The 19,281-nt window shown below is 47.7% G+C and overlaps 1 protein-coding gene across 1 annotated transcript in view; it reads left to right on the top strand.

The window, feature by feature from the left end:
- The first annotated feature begins 502 nt into the window (after positions 1-502).
- Positions 503-19,281, top strand: part of OBSCN (obscurin, cytoskeletal calmodulin and titin-interacting RhoGEF) — a 294,242-nt gene continuing 275,463 nt past the window's right edge. The window contains 1 exon segment of the mRNA XM_060248274.1: positions 503-1,642. Coding sequence (XP_060104257.1) covers positions 508-1,642 — 1,135 coding nt within the window. The 5' untranslated portion in view covers positions 503-507.

Consider the following 19,281-nt stretch of genomic DNA (forward strand, 5'->3'; position numbering starts at 1 on the left):
AGTGTTGGACTGAATGGGCCATTGGCTTGATCCAACATGGCTTCTCTTATGTTCTTATGTGACACAGAGTGTTGGACTGGATGGGCCATTGGCTTGATCCAACATGGCTTCTCTTATGTTCTTATGTGACACAGAGTGTTGGACTGAATGGGCCATTGGCTTGATCCAACATGGCTTCTCTTATGTTCTTATGTGACACAGAGTGTTGGACTGGATGGGCCTTGGCCTGATCCAACATGGCTTCTCTTATGTTCTTATGTGATTTTTCAAAGAGTAACATAACAATGTAGCAGACAGTTAGACTGACAAAGGTTAGACTGACAGACTGATACCTAAGAGTTCATGGGGTGAATGACTGAAGAATGATACACAGCTATTGTTTACAGACCAGATAGTCTATGTGAGCTCTGGGAACTGCTAACCTACTCTGAGATTTTCAAAAATTTGATTTTTTTTCTCACACAATGAAGTGTTTTACAGTTGCCTTTTTCTTCCTAGGACCTCAAGATGGATTACAGTTCCTACAGCGGAGTTCCAAGGTTTCTGACCAGGCCCAAGGCCTTTGTGGTATCCATGGGGAAAGATGCCACTCTAAGTTGCCAGATCATTGGAAACCCCATCCCCTTGGTGAGCTGGGAGAAAGATAAACTTCCTATCCAGACAGGGGGAAGGTTTAAAATGGTGGAAGATGGTGACTTGTATCGTCTGACGATTTACGAACTCAGCCTGGAGGACAGTGGCCAGTACATCTGCCGGGCCAAGAACACCATCGGGGAAGCTTTTGCTGCTGTCAGTATCAAAGTTGGAGAGAAAACGACTGTGACTGAATCGGCCCCTTACTTTATCCAGAAGCCCACTTCGATCCGAGTGATCATGGGGGAAGATGCCATGTTCAAATGCATTGTTCAGGGCAGCCCTCCTCTGTCTGTGAACTGGGAGAAAGACGGGAGGCACCTGGGTGGTCGGTCAGAGTCTAACCGTATCCAGATTGACACTCAGGGGGAGAAAAACGCCCTCAAGATCCAAAGCACTCGGTTAGCGGATAGTGGGACGTACACTTGCCGTGCAGAGAACCCTCTTGGGGCTGCCAGTGCCGCTGCTGCATTGGTTGTGGATAGCCCAGATTTTTACAGCCCTGGGGGCATTCGGCATAATGTGGACACAGACTATAGCAAGACTTCCCCATTGTTGTCACACTTGCAAAAAAGACGGGAAGAGATCAGAAAGACAGACCTATCCACTACCGATTCACTGATCTCTACGGCATACTCTTCCACTGAAGGGCGGTCAAAAATTGGCTTGAACCTCTCCCTTGATTATGAGAGGGCTGCCAGTTTGACGGCCAAGAGTTTCCGAAGCGATAGTTCTTCCTATGGCATAACAACACGCAGCTTCACGGTGACCGAGGGGAAACACGCCAAGATGAGCTGCTATGTTACGGGAGAACCCAAGCCGGAGATTGTTTGGAAGAAAGATGGAGAAGTCATCTTGGAAGGGCGGAGACACATCATCTATGAGGATGAGCAAGAGAATTTTGTGCTGAAGATCCTCTTCTGCAAGCAGATAGATAATGGTCTCTATACCTGCACGGCTTCCAACCTGGCGGGACAGACATACAGCTCTGTGCTGGTCACAGTCAAAGGTAAGTTGCAATAGTTGAACTATTGCAATTATTATCCTCACAATCACATTGGTGCAGTTATGTTTGGAGGAGATGGAATTGCAGACTGGATTCATGGCCAAATTCAGGAAACCTTGTGCTGCTCATTTTCTAATCTGAACGAAGCTGTCCAATGCCACTGGTTTGCCCAAAATGATTCTAGGGCCTCCAAACCCTTGGAGGAAATTTTTGATTTTACCATAGAGCTCCTGGAGATTCCTAGAGCTACCCTCTGTCATTTCCAGGTAGCTATAGGGATCACCAGGAAATCTACAGTAAGAACTTCCTGGAAATAGACAAGGCATTTTTCTTTTTCTTTTTTTTCTCCTGGGAGACTGTCCCCCCCCCCCTCAATATTCCTGCTGGATGGATCTCTCTCTCTCTTTTTTTTTTAAATCTACCTCAAGATAAAGGTAGACCATCATAGACAAAATAAGATTCTATATGGATCTCAGCATTTACTAGGAAAGTGGAGGACAATCAAATCTCATTCTTTAGACAAATTCTTGGTTTGCCAAAATGTGTGTCCTACTTTGCTCTCTGCTCTAAAGTGGGCCAGTCTTTGGTAGAGACAAAAGCCTGGATTGCAGTGTTTAAATTCTGGCTCAAAATTCATTTTAGAATGGATCCTAACAGCCTTCTTGATTGTCTAAAAAGAGATCCCTATATCTCATCCTGGTCGGCAGTTCTTATGTGCAAACTTAACCAGTTGGGGATAGCGGTTGATCATTTTCTTACATCCGATGAGTCATATATCTTCAGATGTATTAAATTGAGATTGTTGGAGTTGGAGAAAACGAAACTATGCCCAACAGTCCTTTATATCTGCTCTCCCGCATCCTTAGGTCTCAATGTTTTTTTGTGGCAAAATGCCCCATTATCTATCAGACTTAACTATTCCTAGTCATCGCACGGCATTTATTTTGGCTGGACTAAACGCATTTCCCTCCAAAGTTTTACAGGGAAGATATCATTGAGTCCCTTTATGCGATAGACTCTGTTCCTGCGGAGCAAATATTCCCGACTCACTTCAGCATGTATCGCTTGATTGTTCCATATATCATAATCTCCGTAAAGATCTATTTTGCAAGCCTTCCTCCTCCCCGGATCTGTCTATCCTGCCACCCTGTCATTATTTACTGAATGATACTGAGCGATAGGTTTGTGAGGCTGTGGCAAAAATTTTGGCCGACATTCTTAAATTTAAATCTGACCGTGTATGAATGTTATCAAAGATTTCAGGTTTTCATGGCTGGTAACATCATTAGGGTTTGTAGAATCTTTCGGGATCAAGTGCCGTGTTCTACTGGAGAAAGTTTTCCTTCCAGACGTTTCGTTCTCAGCTGCGGAGAACAGCCTCAGTGGCGTTGCAGCCGGAGCAGGCGCTCAGACCTTCTTGGCTGCTGTGCATTGAGTGGGGCCAGGGCTGCTGGAGAGCTGCTATTTCTAGGCTGGAGGGGGTGTGATGAAAGGGCAATTGGTTTGTGGATGTGTCCATTGTTTGGTGGGGCTTCCTGGAAGGGTAGTGATAAGGGTAGTTCAACAGCCAGTTTCCTGCCGGCCAGCTGGCTGGGGGAGGGGGGAAGCGTGTAAAACTGGGGAATCCCCCGCTGGGACCTGGGGATTGGGAAGCCTAGTGGAGGGAGGCTAGGAAAGGTTAGGGGCCCGGGGATCTCCCAGAATTACAGCTCGTCTCCAGACTACAGAGCTCAGTTTCCCTTAGGTTTGTGAGCCCTGGGTTGGAAAACACCTGGAGCTTTTAGGGGGTGGAACCTGGTGAGGGGAGGGACCTTGGTGGGGTATAATGCCATAGAATCCACCCTTCAAAGCAGCCATTTTCTCCAGGGATGTGATCTCAGTGGTCTGAAGAGCAACTTGAATAGCAGATCTCCACATTCCACCTGAAGGCTGACAGCACTCGTTCCCTTGGAGAAACTGGCTCCACTCCTGAATCTCTGGCGCTGGCAACCCTACCCCAATGGGGGCTGGGGGTGGGGGGTGGGACCTGCCAATCACCAGAAGGGTGTAATTTGAGGACAGGAGGAAGCTCAGCGGAGATGTGATATCATAGAGCAGCCATCTTTAAGCTGCCATTTTCTCCAGACGACCCTTGTGCTCTATAGATCAATTGTAGGGTTGCCAAGTCCAATTTAAGAAATATCTTGGGACTTTGGGGGTGGAGCCAGGAGACATTAGGGGTGGAGCCAAGATCAAGGCTGTGAGAAGCATAATTGAACTCCAAAGGGAGTGCTGGCCATCACATTTCAAGGGAGGGCACACCTTTTCAATTCTTTCCTTCCATAGGAAATAATGAAGGATAGGGGCATCTTCTTTTGGGACTCATAGAATTGGACCCCCTGGTCCAATCGTTTTGAAACTTGGGGGATATTTTGGGGAGAGGCACTAGATGCTGTACTGAAAATTTGGTGCCTCTACCTCAAAAAACAGCCCTCCCCCAGAGCCCCAGATACCCATGGATCAATTCACTATTATTTTCTATGGGAATAAATCTCCATAGGGAATAACAGAGTTCCCAGCAGACATTTCCCTCCCCTCCCCCCGCTTTCTGATGACCCTGAAGCGGGGGGAGGGCCTCCAAACCAGGGGATACCCTGCCCCCACCTGGGGATTGGCAACCCTAATCAATTGCAATTCCAGGGGAGAATTCCAAGGCCTATCTGAAAGTAGGGTCTCCGGTCCTCAGGTCCCAGCAGGGTTTCCCCCATTCTGGGGGGTTTCTCTCCTCTGCCTGCCATGTAAAAGGTAAAACGAGACCCTAAGCATCAGGTATGCTGAGCCCACCCTTTAAAATGGCCAGCTAGGCCACACAAGGCCTGTCTGCCTACAATCCTACTCCTTGTTATTGTATGCTTTTTCCACTGATGCTTTTAAAGGCAGAAAATGCTTCTGAAGTGAAGTCAACCCTGAGGTTGAGAATCTTCCATCTTACTCTTGCAATTTAGCTTCTTTTCTTGAGACGTGCTTTCTTCCCACACTTCTCGTAGTGTGTTTGCGTAGGGTGATAGGAACAGGTGGTGGAGCTGGGACACGGGTGTGCTGTTAGGGGTGCCAGCCTTCAGGTGGGATCTGGGAGCCCCCTGGATTTATAGCTCATCTTTGGGATACAGAGATTAGTTTCCCTGGAGAAAACTGATGCTTTGGAGGGTGGACTTTATGCCGTTGTACCACACCGAGGCCCCTGTGCTCCCCAGACTCTATCCCCAAATCTCCAGAAGTTTCCCAACCTGAATCTTGCCACCCTACCACAGCATCCCCTGCTAGTGGGTTTTCTGTCATATAACAGTAGACGAGATGGATTTTTCTAGTCCCTTCCAGCATGTGACGATGAATGGCCGATCTGTCGCCTTCTTCCGAAACCCTCTTTGGCTTGAAAGAGGACTCTTGTCAATCTTCGGGCCCGGCACGCCTCTCGATGGGAAGTTTTTAGCAATGAAGTCATCTTTTGTGGCTGACAGATGAAAGCCTCAAGGCCGCGGGGCCCTGCACACGCTGCACGATTTGGTCATTATCGGTTCTGGTGCGCCTGCTCCTCTGGGCGCTGCTGAAGCACGTCTGAGGCACTCGGGCCCAGCCTGTCCACGTCCATCAGGGGCTGCGGCAGGCCATGATAGAAGGCTGGGAGGGCTGACAGCTGTGCGGTGGCCTGCGTGACGTGAGCTGTTAGGCCTCTGTCGCCTTCCATGGTGACAGGTGTCCTCAGGCACAAACACAGCCTCAAAAGGCAGTGCCGCTGAAACCGCCCCCTCAGAAGCTCACTCAGCAGACCGCCTCCTCTGAAAAGGCTGGTGAGGCCCAAGAAACTATGCGGCACATTTTTATCCTGCCTTCCCTCCAAGGTGTCTGGGGGAGCATACGTGACTCTCCTTTCCCCCATGTGGAGGAGGGTGGAATGGAATAGAGGAGAGCCAGTTTGGTGTAGTGGTGAAGTGTGCGGACTCTTATCTGGGAGAACCGGGTTTGATTCCCCACTCCTCCACTTGCACCTGCTGGGATGGCCTTGGGTCAGCCAGAGCTCTGGCAGAGGTTGTCCTTGAAAGCCCTCTCCAGCCCCACCCACCTCACAGGGTGTCTGTTGTGGGGGAGGAAGGGAAAGGAGATTGTGAGCCGCTCTGAGACTCTTCGGAGTGGAGGGCGGGATATAAATCCAATATCTTCACCTACCTCACAGAGTGTCTGTTGTGGGGGGTGGGGGAAGGTAAAGGAGATTGTGAGCCGCTCTGAGACTCTTCGGAGTGGAGGGTGGGATATAAATCCAATATCTTCATCTACCTCACAGGGTGTCTGTTGTGGGGGAGGAAGGGAAAGGAGATTGTGAGCCGCTCTGAGACTCTTCGGAGTGGAGGGTGGGATATAAATCCAATATCTTCATCTACCTCACAGGGTGTCTGTTGTGGGGGAGGAAGGTAAAGGAGATTGTGAGCCGCTCTGAGACTCTTCGGAGTGGAGGGTGGGATATAAATCCAATATCTTCATCTACCTCACAGGGTGTCTGTTGTGGAGGAGGAAGGGAAAGGAGATTGTGAGCCGCTCTGAGACTCTTCGGAGTGGAGGGCGGGATATAAATCCAATATCTTCTTCTTCTTCTAGAAATCAAAAATAAATAAAATGTTAATCCTCACAAAAAAACCCCCCACACCTTATGAGGTAGGCTAGGCCAAATGAAAGTGCCTGGTCTGAAGTCTCCCCGGTGAGGATGAGGCACAATGAGGATTTTTATCTCAATTCTGTCAGATCCTTGATTGGTGGAACATGGATGAGGACAAAAGAAGCCTGTGGAGAAAGTTGTCGGGGGAAGGGACATCGTGGTTTTTGCGGTGTTAGCAGCAGCTCTACATCCCCTGGAAGTGGCATGTGGTAGCTCTAGAAATCACTGGAAACTCTATGGTAAAACTTACGCCATTGCTAGATGTGATTCCTAATGCTTCCCTATGTCAGTTTGGAGAGCCAGTTTGGTGTAGTGGTTAAGTGCGCGGACTCTTATGTGGGAAAACCGGGTTTGATTCTCTGCTCCTCCACTTGCACCTGCTGGGATGGCCTTGGGTCAGCCATAGTGGTTAAGTGAGCGGACTATTATCTGGGAGGACCGGGTTTGATTCCCCACTTCTCCACTTGCACCTGCTGGAATGGCCTTGGGTCAGCCATAGCTCTGGCAGAGGTTGTCCTTGAAAGGGCAGCTGCTGTGAGAGCCCTCTCAGCCCCACCCACCTCACAGGGCATCTGTTGTGGGGGAGGAAGGTAAAGGAGATTGTGAGCCGCTCTGAGACTCTTCGGAGTGGAGGGCGGGATATAAATCCAATATCTTCATCTACCTCACAAGGAAGGTAAAGGAGACCCGTTAAAACCAAGAAAGAAGAAGAAGGTATTGGATTTATATCCTGCCCTCCACTTCGAAGAGTCTCAGAGGGGCTCAAAATCTCCTTTACCTTTCTCCCCCACAACAGACACCCTGTGAGGTAGATGAAGATATTGGATTTATATCCTGCCCTCCACTCTGAAGAGTTTCAGAGTGGCTCACAATCTCCTTTACCTTCCTCCCTCCCACAACAGACACCCTGTGAGGTAGATGAAGATATTGGATTTATATCCCACCCTCCACTCCGAATAGTCTCAGAGGGGCTCAGAATTTCATTTACCTTTCTCCCCCACAACAGACACCCTGTGAGGTAGATGAAGATATTGGATTTATATTCCACCCTCCACTCCGAATAGTGTCAGAGCGGCTCACAGTCTCCTTTATCTTCCTCCCCCACAACAGACACCCTGTGAGGTGGGTGGGGCTGAGAGGGCTCTTCCAAGAAGCTGCCCTTTCCAGGACAACTCTGTGAGAGCTATGAATGACTATGCCATTCCAGTGGGGAATCAAACCCAGTTCTCCTAGATAAGAGAGCTATGGTTGACCCAAGGCCATTCCAGCAGCTGCGAGTGGAGGAGTGGGGAATCAAACCCAGTTCTCCTAGATAAGAGAGCTATGGTTGACCCAAGGCCATTCCAGCAGCTGCGAGTGGAGGAGTGGAGAATCAAACCCGGCTCTCCCAGATAAGAGTCCGTCCACATAACCATCACACCAAAATAAAGTGCACAATTGTATCATCCCAAAACCAGCCTCTCCCCCCCCCCCGCCACTCCAAGAACATGAGAAAATTGTCTTCTACAAAACTGGTCCTTGGTGCCGAAAAGGTTGCTATAACCACTAAGAATTTCTGCTATACACCACTAAGAATTTCTTTAATCTCCCTGTATGCTACCTCACATTGCTGCCTTTTGTTCCCTGCCACGCTCACGGTAATAATAACTGTAAGGTGTTCAGTTTGATCAGAGAAATCCAAGATTTACATCCTCACTCTGGGTGACTATACACCAGTCACTTTGTCTCAGCCTTACTTACCTTGCAGGGTGGTTGTGAGATTAAAACAGAGGAGTAGAGAATCGATTTTCCTAACTTGGGCTCCTTACCGGATGTAAAACGTACCAGATAGATTCAGGTGGGTGTGAAGCAAGAGAACAGAGTTTCAGTCCAGTGGCACCTTTAAAACCAACGAAGTTTAATTCCGGGGACAAACTTTCCTATGCATGCACGCTTCTTCAGACACCTTTGAAACAGACTTTCATAGCCACAACATATAGGTTTAACGCTTTTATTTTCTGTATGCTAATTTGCTGCTATTCATAGGTCTTACCAATTGCTTTAATCCAAGCTTAGCCGACAACACAGGGGGATCCCAGTAATATAACAGCAAACAATAATAACACTGTGTAATATCCAATCAGCCATACTTACTGGCAGGGGTGGAATTCTAGCAGGAGCTCCTTTGCATATTAGGCCACACACCCCTGATCTAGCCAATCCTCCAAGAGCTTACAAGGCTCTTTTTCGTAAACTTTTAGAGGATTGGCAACACCAGGGGTGTGTAGCCTAATATGCAAAGGAGTTCCTGCTAGAATTCCACCCCTGCTTACTGGTCAGTTACTTCTGCGTCTTGATTCTAATGAACACTTCCTAGCAACTATCCCCCACACCACTTACTGTATATATAATGCTTGAGGAAGTCTGTTTCAGTGTATCTGATGAAGTGCAGAGAAAAGCTTATGCTAACAACTAATACACTTCCTCCCGACTCAAAGCGGCTGATGCTGTTGAGTTGTCTGTGGTTTCTGGGAATTGCCAGGAACTCTATAGCTAGAACTCCCTATAAGTATACAGTACTGTGTCCCTCCCCCCCGCTTTTTTTTCTCCTGGGAGACCCCCCCCCCCCGAACCATCTGACCCCTTGCCTGGTAACCGTAGGAGAGCCAGTTTGGTGTAGTGGTTAAGTGTGCGGACTCTTATCTGGGAGAACCGGGTTTGATTCCCCACTCCTCCACTTGCACCTGCTGGAATGGTCTTGGGTCAGCCATAGCTCTGGCAGAGGTTGTCCTTGAAAGGGCAGCTGCTGTGAGAGCCCTCTCCAGCCCCACCCACCTCACAGGGTGTCTGTTGTGGGGGAGGAAGGTAAAGGAGATTGTGAGCTGCTCTGAGACTCTTCGGAGTGGAGGGCGGGATATAAATCCAATATCTTCATCTACCTCACAGGGTGTCTGTTGTGGGGGGAGGAAGGTAAAGGAGATTGTGAGCCGCTCTGAGACTCTTCGGAGTGGAGGGCGGGATATAAATCCAATATCTTCTTCTTCTTCTTCTAGATTATGGTCCCACCTGGAGCTTGGCAGTCTTACTTCAGAGATCAGTTCCCCTGGAGAAAATGGCTGTTTTAGAGGGTGGACTCAATGGCATTGTATCCCATTGAGGTCCCTCCCTAGGGTTGCCAAATCCCCTGCAGCTGCTGACAGGGGACTTTTTCTCACGATCGCACAGTGCGTGAAGCGCAATGACGTCGTCCAGAAGTGATGTATAGCCAGGCATGTCACGCGGGACACTCTAGGAATTCACGGAAAACTCCATGGTTTTGCATGGGGACTCTCTAGCAATTTGGGGGGGAGAACTCTATGGTACCAGAGTTCCCTCCCCCCCCCCCCAAATTGCCAGAGCATCCCTGCATGAAACCATACAGTTTCCAGCGAATTCCTGGAGTGTCGCACGTGATGTGCCTTGTGCAATGCATCACTTCCAGGTGACATCATTGCTTTGCGCAGCGACAGGCTCTTGGGGGGGGGGGGAATTTGGGAACCCTATCCCTCCCCCGCACGAGCCCCAACCCCAAATTCCCAAGCATTTTCAAATTGGAGCTGGCAGCCATAGTGGGGAGTGGCATAAAAGTTCTCTAGCCTCCCCCACCATGCCCCATTCCATTCCACATGTTTTAGATTTTATCCACACAAATCAAACAGCAAAAGAGACCAAAAAGCACTTAACCATCAGGTAGGGTTGCCAAGTCCAATTCAAGAAATATCTGGGGACTTTGGGGGTGGAGCCAGGAGACTTTGGGGGCGGAGCCAGGAGACATTGGGGCGGAGCCAGGAACAAGAGTGTGACAAGCATAATTGAACTCCAAGGGAGTACTGGCCATCACATTTAAAGGGACGGCACACCTTTTTAAATGTCTTCCTTCCATAGGAAATAATGAAGGATAAGGGCACCTTCTTTTGGGGCTCATAGAATTGGACCCCCTGGTCCAATCGTTTTGAAATTTGGGGGATACTTTGGGGAGAGGCACTAGATACTATATTGAAAATTTGGTGCCTCTACCTCAAAAAACAGCTCCCCCAGAGCCCCCGAAACCTCCAGATCAATTCCCCATTATACCCTATGAGAAGACGTTTCCCTCTCCCCCCCTCCCCCCCCCTTTCTGGGAAATCTGATGCAGGGGACAGAACTCACTCACCTCCGGAGGCGCAAAGGCACATGGTCCTTTGGGGGCGTGGCTGGGCTCCCCTCCCTTCACCGGCCAGCTGACTGGGGGCGGGAAGCAGCCTGAGAAAACGGAAGAGCTCTGGCTGCTGCGATCGGGGCTGGGTGGGAAGGGCTGCCGTTCTCCCCCTCCCCCCCCCCGCTTTCCCTTTTATGGCCAGCGGGGGGAGGAGGCTCCAAATCGGGGGTCTCCAGGCCTAGCGGGGGATTTGGGACCCCTACCATCAGGGGAACTGCTGGACTACACAATTCTTTCTCTTACCCATAACCATTGTTGCTGACTTTAGATATGTGACCATGTTTCAAAATGCTCAGTGGAAGCTGGGATATTAGGAAAATTCAGCGGTGGAATTCAGCAGCAGCAAGTAGGGTTGCCAATCCCCAGGTGGGGGCAGGGGATCCCCTGGTTTGAAGACCCTCCCCCCACTTCAGGGTCCTCAGAAAGCGGGGGGAGGGGAGGGAAATGTCTGCTGGGAACTCTGTTATTCCCTATGGAGATTTATTCCCATAGAAAATCATGGAGAATTGATCCGCGGGTTTCTGGGGCTCTGGGGGAGCTGTTTTTTGGGGGTAGAGGCACCAAATTTTCAGTATAACATCTAGTGCCTCTCCCCCAAATACCCCCCAAGTTTCAAAAAGATTGGACCAGGGGGTCCAATTCTATGAGCCCCAAAAGAAGGTGCCCCTATCCTTCATGATTTCCTATGGAAGGAAGGCATTGAAAAGGTGTGCCATCCCTTTAAATGGGATGCCCAGAACTCCCTTTGGAGTTCAATTATGCTTGTCACAGCCTTGATCTTGGCTCCACCCCTAATGTCTCCTGGCTCCACCCCCAAAGTCCCCAGATATTTCTTGAATTGGACTTGGCAACCCTAGCAGCAAGCCTTTAATGGCATAAAACAGATTTAGCAGTAAAATAGCAATGTAAGTAATATAAAATCCTAGATAACAGAGCTAATATACATAAAATAAGTAAAATATATATGAGTCAAGTTTAGCCAAATTAAATAATTAGAACAAATAAGATTTGGTCATTCCACATGTTGGGCTGTGCTGATTCAGGCAAAGTCCACAAACTTTTAAATGACACTTACGCTGAGGTAACTTTAACGGTGGCTAGATTTCTTCAACAGGCCATGGGAATACGACAGAGAATGGTGGAATTCTAGCAGGAGCTGCTTTGCATATTAGGCCACCCACCCCTGATGTAGTCAATCCTCCAAGAGCCAGTTTGGTGTAGTGGTTAAGTGTGCAGACTCTTATCTGGGGAGAACTGGGTTTGATTCCCCACTCCTCCACTTGCACCTGCTAGCATGCCTTGGGTCAGCCATAGCTCTGGCAGAGGTTGTCCTTGAAAGGGCAGCTGCTGTGAGAGCCCTCTCCAGCCCCACCCACCTCACAGGGTGTCTGTTGTGGGGGAGGAAGGGAAAGGAGATTGTGAGCCGCTCTGAGACTCTTCGGAGTGGAGGGCGGGATATAAATCCAATATCTTCTTCTTCTTACGAAAATGAGCCTTGTAAGCTCTTGGAGGATTGGCTACATCAGCAGTGTGTGGCCTAATATGCAAAAGAGCTCCTGCTAAAATTCCACCCCCTGGGAAAACTGAAATGGAACCTCAGTAGGAAATACTTGGGGGTGTCCTCTGTTGGCAATGAGGTTTGTTTGTGGGTTAGTTGGTGCAAATAGCATGCCTTCCCACTGAGCTATATTTGTGCAGCCGTTATAAAATACAGGGTGGTGCTGAAAGGGCTGGCAGCGCCCGTGTGGTTATTTCAGCCCAATGACAATGCAAAACCCATATCGAGAGCAGTGACGGTATATTCTGGTTTCCCGTTTGCATGATTTAGCAATCTGGAAGATGAGCTGGAAAAAAGTCCACGCTATTTATTCTTGCCAGGTTTAAATGCTGCTCTTGAAAAGCGTTTTGAAATCGAAGCTGGTTTTTTAAAATGTTGAAAAATGCGATGTCTCTCCTATTAAAAAATACAAACAAAAACCCAAAGCAATTCTGTGTGACATGGGAAGTAGTTAGTGGTGAAATAAAAGTTGGACTGTGGTTTAAATGAAGGTTGCCAGGCTCCAGATAGTGCCTGGAGGTCTCCCATACCATACCAAACCTTTAATGGCATAATAGATTCAGATAAAAATACACAGAATATAAAATTTAAACTGGAGGTCTCCCAGTTTGAAAATTAATCTCCAGACTATAGAGATCAGTTCCCCTGGAGGAAAATGACTGCTTTAGAGGGCGGACTCTATGGTACCGTACCCTGGTGGGGTCCCTCCCCTCCACAAACCCTGCCCTCTCCAGGCCCCACGCCAAATCACCAAGTTCTTCCTTACCCACGGTTGGCAAACCTAGTAGGGATGGAAGCAAAAACAAGATTTCTGTGGACCTGAAAGACTAGCAAAATGTATTGGCCTGCAGGCTTTCCTCAGCAACAGGATTTGCGAAGATGTCCTAAAATTACAACTGGGGATTACAATACTAGAGATGTCATATGAACATATGAAGCTGCCTTATACTGAATCAGATCCTCTGTCCATTAGAGTCAGTATTACCTACTCAGACTGGCAGCGGCTCTCCAGGGTCTCAGGCTAAGGTCCTTCACATTACCTACAACCTGATCCATATTGGAGATACCAGGGATTGAACCTGGGACCTTCTGCATGCCAAGCAGCTGCTCTACCACTGAGCTACAGCCCCTCCCAAGAACATATGAAGCTGCCTTATACTGAATCAGACCCTCGGTCCATCAAAGTTTTGTCTGCTCAGACTGGCAGCGGCTCTCCAGGGTCTCAAGATGAGGTTTTTCATATCTACTTGCCTGAACCCGTTTTAGTTGGAGATGCCGGGGATTGAACCTAGGACCTTCTGCTTACCAAGCAGATGCTCTACCACTGAACTACAGCTCCTCCCAAGAACATATGAAGCTGTCTTATACTGAATCAGACCCTCGGTCCATCAAAGTCAGTCTTGTCTACTCAGACTGCAGCGGCTCTCCAGGGTCTCAAGATGAGGTTTTTCATGCCTACTTGCCTGGACCCTTTTTAGTTGGAGACGCTGGGGACTGAACCTGGGACCTTCTGCTTACCAAGCAGATGCTCTACCACTGAGCCAGTGTCCCAGAGTTCCCAGCAGACATTTTCCTCCCACCCCCACTTTCTGATGACCCTCGTGGGGCATTCGATGAAATTGCTGAGGTTAAAAAGGATAAAAGGAAGTACTTCTTCACCCAAAGGGTGATTAACATGTGGAATTCACTGCCACAGGAGGTGGTGGCAGCCACAAGCATAGCCAGCTTCAAGAGGGGTTTAGATAAAAATATGGAGCTATTAGCCACAGTGTGTGTGGTTGTGTGCATGTGTGTGTGTATATATATATATTATATATATTTTTGGCCACTGTGTGACACAGAGTGTTGGGCTGGATGGGCCATTGGCCTGATCTAACATGGCTTCTCTTATGTTCTTACCACTGAGCCACAGCCCCATTCATGGCTCTCCAGGGTCTCAAGCTGTGGTTTTTCATGACTACTTGCCTGGACCCTTTTTAGTTGGAGATGCTGGGGACTGAATAACGGCCCCTTTGGAAGGTGAACTTGATGGCATTAGACCCCATTGAAGTCTCTCCCCTCTAGAGTTGCCAGGTCCAACTCAGAAAATATCTGGGGACTTTGAGGATGCAGCTGGGAGACTTTGGGGATAGAGTCAGGAGACTTTCCCATTCCCTAAAATAAATTTAAAAAATACAGCACTGCAGTTCCCCTGAATACAATCTTCATTTGTTCGTCCCCCAGCAGCTACACTTCCCATTAAATGAAAGCGAATATACACACTCTCACAAAGCAGCCAAAATAAACCTAGTTAGCATGCACAATTTTTTGTGATTTCACAGGGGCAATTTACTCATGTTGCTGAATGTAACCATCTGCTGTATTTCGAAGTAAGATCGGAAATTTGAAAATGTAGCACCGAGTACGATCGCATGAAATTGTTGGTTTTAATTAGATGGTTTTCAGGGAATTTTTAAGGAAATTGTACAATGTTGTAGATTGTTGTTTTATTATGTAATCTTTGTATTTTATATTGTGTTGTGAGCTGCCCTGAGCCTGACTTGGTGGGGAGGGCGGGATATAAATTAAATATTATTATTATTTCGACCAGCTTCTTCAAGAAAATGAATGAACAGCCTAGGGGGTGGAGGGACAGAGGGACTGAGAGCCACGCGGCTCCGTCTGCTCACCCCCATCCCCCTGCAGCTAACTCTTGCCAGATTTAAAGGCATACATACATTCAAAAAACACAAACAGTTGCAAACCTCTTCTAAACCTGCTGAGGTTTAAAGGCACAGGGTGGCTGTTGGGGTGGGGCTTCACCCCACTGGCCAGCTGGCTAGTGGCAGGGCGGAGCCTGAAAAACCGAGTGGGACCGGAGGACTGGCAAGCTTACTCCTCTCCCCAAACCCCTCCCTCCTCAGGCTCCAGCCCCAGCCAGGAGCAAGGTTGTGACAAGCATCATTGAACTCCAAAGGGAGTTCTTGCCATCACATTTAAAGGGACTAAACGCCTTTTAAATGTTTAACCTCCACTGGAACTAATGAAGGATAGGGCATCTTCTTTCAGGGCTTATAGAATTGGACCCCCTGGTCCGATCTTTTTGAAACTTGGAGGGTAATTTTGAGGAGAGGCCCCGGATGCCAGGCTAGAAATATGGTGCCTCTACCTCAAAAAACAGCTCCTTGAGCCCCAGATTCCCATGGATCAATTCACCATTACACCCTATAGGAATCCATAGGAAATAATGGAGTGTCCAGCAGACTCCCCCCCACTTTCTGATGACCCTTAAGTGGGGGGGGGGCCCTCCAAACTGGAGGATCCCCTGCCCCAACCCAGGGATTGGGCAAACCGGAAACTGCAGTGTACTGATTAGCAAGTATTAGAAATAAACCACTGTGTTTTTATGTTGCAAATAAATGCTTAAGTAATTTCTTTCATAATGATCCAATTATATTATTATCATCACAAACCAAAATTCATTAAATGTCCGTAGAGAAATCAGAATGTTATTTCACATCACTCTTGTAAGGTAGCACTTCCAAAATCAGAATATTACTTCACACCACTCTTGTAAGGTAGCAATTCCAAAATCAGAATGTTATTTCATGTCACTCTTGTGAGGTAGCACTTCCAAAATCAGAATGTTATTTCACACCACTCTTGTAAGGTAGCACTTCCAAAATCAGAATGTCATGTCACTCTTGTGAGGTAGCACTTCCAAAATCAGAATGTTATTTCACATCACTCTTGTGAGGTAGCACTTCCAAAATCAGAATGTTATTTCACATCACTCTTGTAAGGTAGCACTTCCAAAATCAGAATATTACTTCACACCACTCTTGTAAGGTAGCACTTCCAAAATCAGAATGTTATTTCATGTCACTCTTGTGAGGTAGCACTTCCCAAATCAGAATGTTATTTCACATCACTCTTGTGAGGTAGCACTTCCAAAATCAGAATGTTATTTCACGTCACTCTTGTGAGGTAGCACTTCCAAAATCAGAATGTTATTTCAGGTCACTCTTGTGAGGCTGCACTTCCAAAATCAGAATGTTATTTCACGTCACTCTTGTGAGGTAGCACTTTCAAAATCAGAATGTTATTTCACACCACTTTTGTAAGGTAATACTTTACAGCTCTCAGCTCTCCTTTGCTTGAAAGCCGTAGACAGCACCACGCTTGTATATATTCCTCCTATGGGTAGCAGACCAAAGTCTGACAGGGGCGGCGGCTACACAGGTCCTCGGTTCAGTTCTGTGTTTCGTTCACCTTCCACTGGACGCTTTCTTTCAGCTTTGGAACCCGTGCTAAAGGCAATCGCTCACACATTACAGTACAATGTTATTTTGCACCTTGCACGAATGGTTCCTGTCAGACTTCGATCTGCTACCCATAGGAGCAATCATATACAAGCGTGGTGCCGTCTACGTCTTTCAAGCAAAGGAGAACTGAGACAGCGGACTGTAAAATGCTACTTTACAAGAGCGATGTGAAATAACATTCGGATTTTGAAAGTACTGCCTTACAAGAGTGGCGTGAAATAACTTTTTGATTTATCTGTGGGCATTTAATGAAGTTTGGTTTGTGATGGTAATAATATAATTGCATCCTTATGAAAGAAATTGCTTAAGCGTTTATTTGCGACATCAAAACGCAGTGGTTTACTTCTAGCGCTTGCACAACCTGAAGATTGGCAACCCTAGCTGAGTCACTCACTGCAACAAATTGTATATTTGGGGAAAGAAAATGGTGTTTTCTTCTTTGAAAAATACTAAACAAGTTAATGGCTTTACTTAATCAACTCCTGTCCACTGCAAAAAACGGGAATTGTATGCCTAAGGAAAGTTGGCATGCAAATAAGGTTGCCAGCTTAGCATTTGCTGAAATATAGTGTGAGTATATTGGGGTTTTTTTATTTTAGACTGCTACTCTTTTAGCGTTGCCGCTTAAACTATTACAACAGCCACTTTGGATTTATATTGTGATGAGTTGTATAAAACGAAACAAGAGTTTATGGTGGGGGAGATCTAAACCTATGACCTCTTTCCAGTAGTCTGAAATGGTATAGTCTCGGGAGGAATGCCTGTACCGTGTGCTTTGAAAAGTATAGAGCTGCCCTTATTCTGGAATGCTGTGTGTTCGTCTCTAAAGTAACCGATTGTTTAAACATCCAAAGTATTCCAAACAGAGAAGAGAACAAGGGGAAAGTTGTTTGTCATCCTGGAAGTACTGCTTGATATTTCCAACAGGTGGATGGCTGGTGCCGTTGGCAATGATTTATAACCTTTGCACCCACCGGCTACTCTCTCGGAGAGCAGAGGACAAAACCTATGACCTTTTAAACATTTGGGAGGAGAATGAAATGTGGGTCGAAGAAGTTATTCCCAGGGAACTCAAGATCCTCTTCTTCATCAGTTGTCGTCATTTCAGATCCTATTCGTTTGTATTTGAACCCTCCATCGTTTTAACCTCTCGATCTTTGAATTCTCAGTCTTTGAAGAGGGGCTGTGGCTCAGCGATAGAACATCTGCTTGGCATGCAGAAGGTCCCAGGTTCAATCCCTGCTATCTCCAGTGAAAAGGACCAGGCAGTAGGTGATGGGAAAGACCTCAGCCTGAGACCCTGGAGAGCCAGAAGAAGAAGCCATGGCTCAGGGGAAGAATCTCTGTTTGGCATGCAGAAGGTCCTAGGTTCAATCCCTGCTATCGCCAGTGAAAAGGACCAGGCAGTAGGTGATGGGAAAGACCTCAGCCTGAGACCCGGGAGAGCCAGGAGGAGGAGCCATGGCTCAGGGGAAGAACCTCTGCTTGGCATGCAGAAGGTCCCAGGTTCAATCCCTGCTATCTCCAGTGAAAAGGACCAGGAAGTAGGTGATGGGGAAGACTTCAATGACTCAGTAGTGGAACCTTTGCTTGGCATTCAGAAGGTCCCAAGTTCAATCCCCAACATCTCCAGTTAACAGGACCAGGCAGGAGGGGTTGTAAAAGATTTCAGCGGCTGAGTGGCAGAACACCCGCTTGGCATGCAGAAGGTCCCAGGTTCAATCCCTGGCATTTGGGTGCAATGATATAGAAGCAAAGCATTGCTGAGCCTGCCTTTTTGGGGACTATTGGGGCCCTTCCAATATTTGGACACTTATATTCCATCATTATATTCCATCAATGGCTATTAGCCACAGCGTATTGTTGGAATTTTCTGTCTGGGGCAAGTGATGCTCTGTATTCTTGGTGCTTGGGAGGGGCAACAGTGTGAGGATTTCTAGTGTCCTGGCCACAGTGGTGGACCTCCTGATGGCACCTGGTTTGTTTGGCCACTGTGTGACACAGAGTGTTGGACTGGATGGGCCACTGGCCTGATCCAACACGGCTTCTCTTATGTTCTAATGTTCTGGAGAGCCAGTTTGGTGTAGTGGTTAAGTGTGCGGACTCTTATCTGGGAGAACCGGGTTTGATTCCCCACTCCTTCACTTGCACCTGCTAGCATGGCCTTGGGTCAGCCATAGCTCTCGAAGGAGTTGTCCTTGAAAGAGCAGCTGCTATGAGAGACCTCTCCAGCCCCACCCACCTCACAGGGCGTCTGTTGTGGGGGGGGGGGGGGAAGGAAGGGAAAGGAGATTGTGAACCACTGAGACTCTTCGGAGTCAAGGGCAGGATATAAATCCAATATCTTCATCTATCTCACAGAGTGTCTGTTGTGGGGGAGGAAGGTAAAGGAGATTGTGAGCCCCTCTGAACTCTTTGGAGTGGAGGGAGGGATATAAATCCAATATCTTCATCTACCTCACAGGTTGTCTGTTGTGGGGGAGGAAGGTAAAGGAGATTGTGAGCCCCTCTGAACTCTTTGGAGTGGAGGGCGGGATATAAATCCAATATCTTCATCTACCTCACAGGTTGTCTGTTGTGGGGGAGGAAGGTAAAGGAGATTGTGAGCCCCTCTGAACTCTTTGGAGTGGAGGGCGGGATATAAATCCAATATCTTCATCTACCTCACAGGTTGTCTGTTGTGGGGGAGGAAGGTAAAGGAGATTGTGAGCCGCTCTGAGACTCTTTGGACTGGAGGGCGGGATATAAATCCAATATCTTCATCTACCTCACAGGTTGTCTGTTGTGGGGGAGGAAGGTAAAGGAGATTGTGAGCCGCTCTGAGACTCTTTGGACTGGAGGGCGGGATATAAATCCAATATCTTCATCTACCTCACA

This window comes from Heteronotia binoei, chromosome 10 (genome assembly GCF_032191835.1).
Source record: "Heteronotia binoei isolate CCM8104 ecotype False Entrance Well chromosome 10, APGP_CSIRO_Hbin_v1, whole genome shotgun sequence".
Lineage (NCBI taxonomy): Eukaryota > Metazoa > Chordata > Lepidosauria > Squamata > Gekkonidae > Heteronotia > Heteronotia binoei.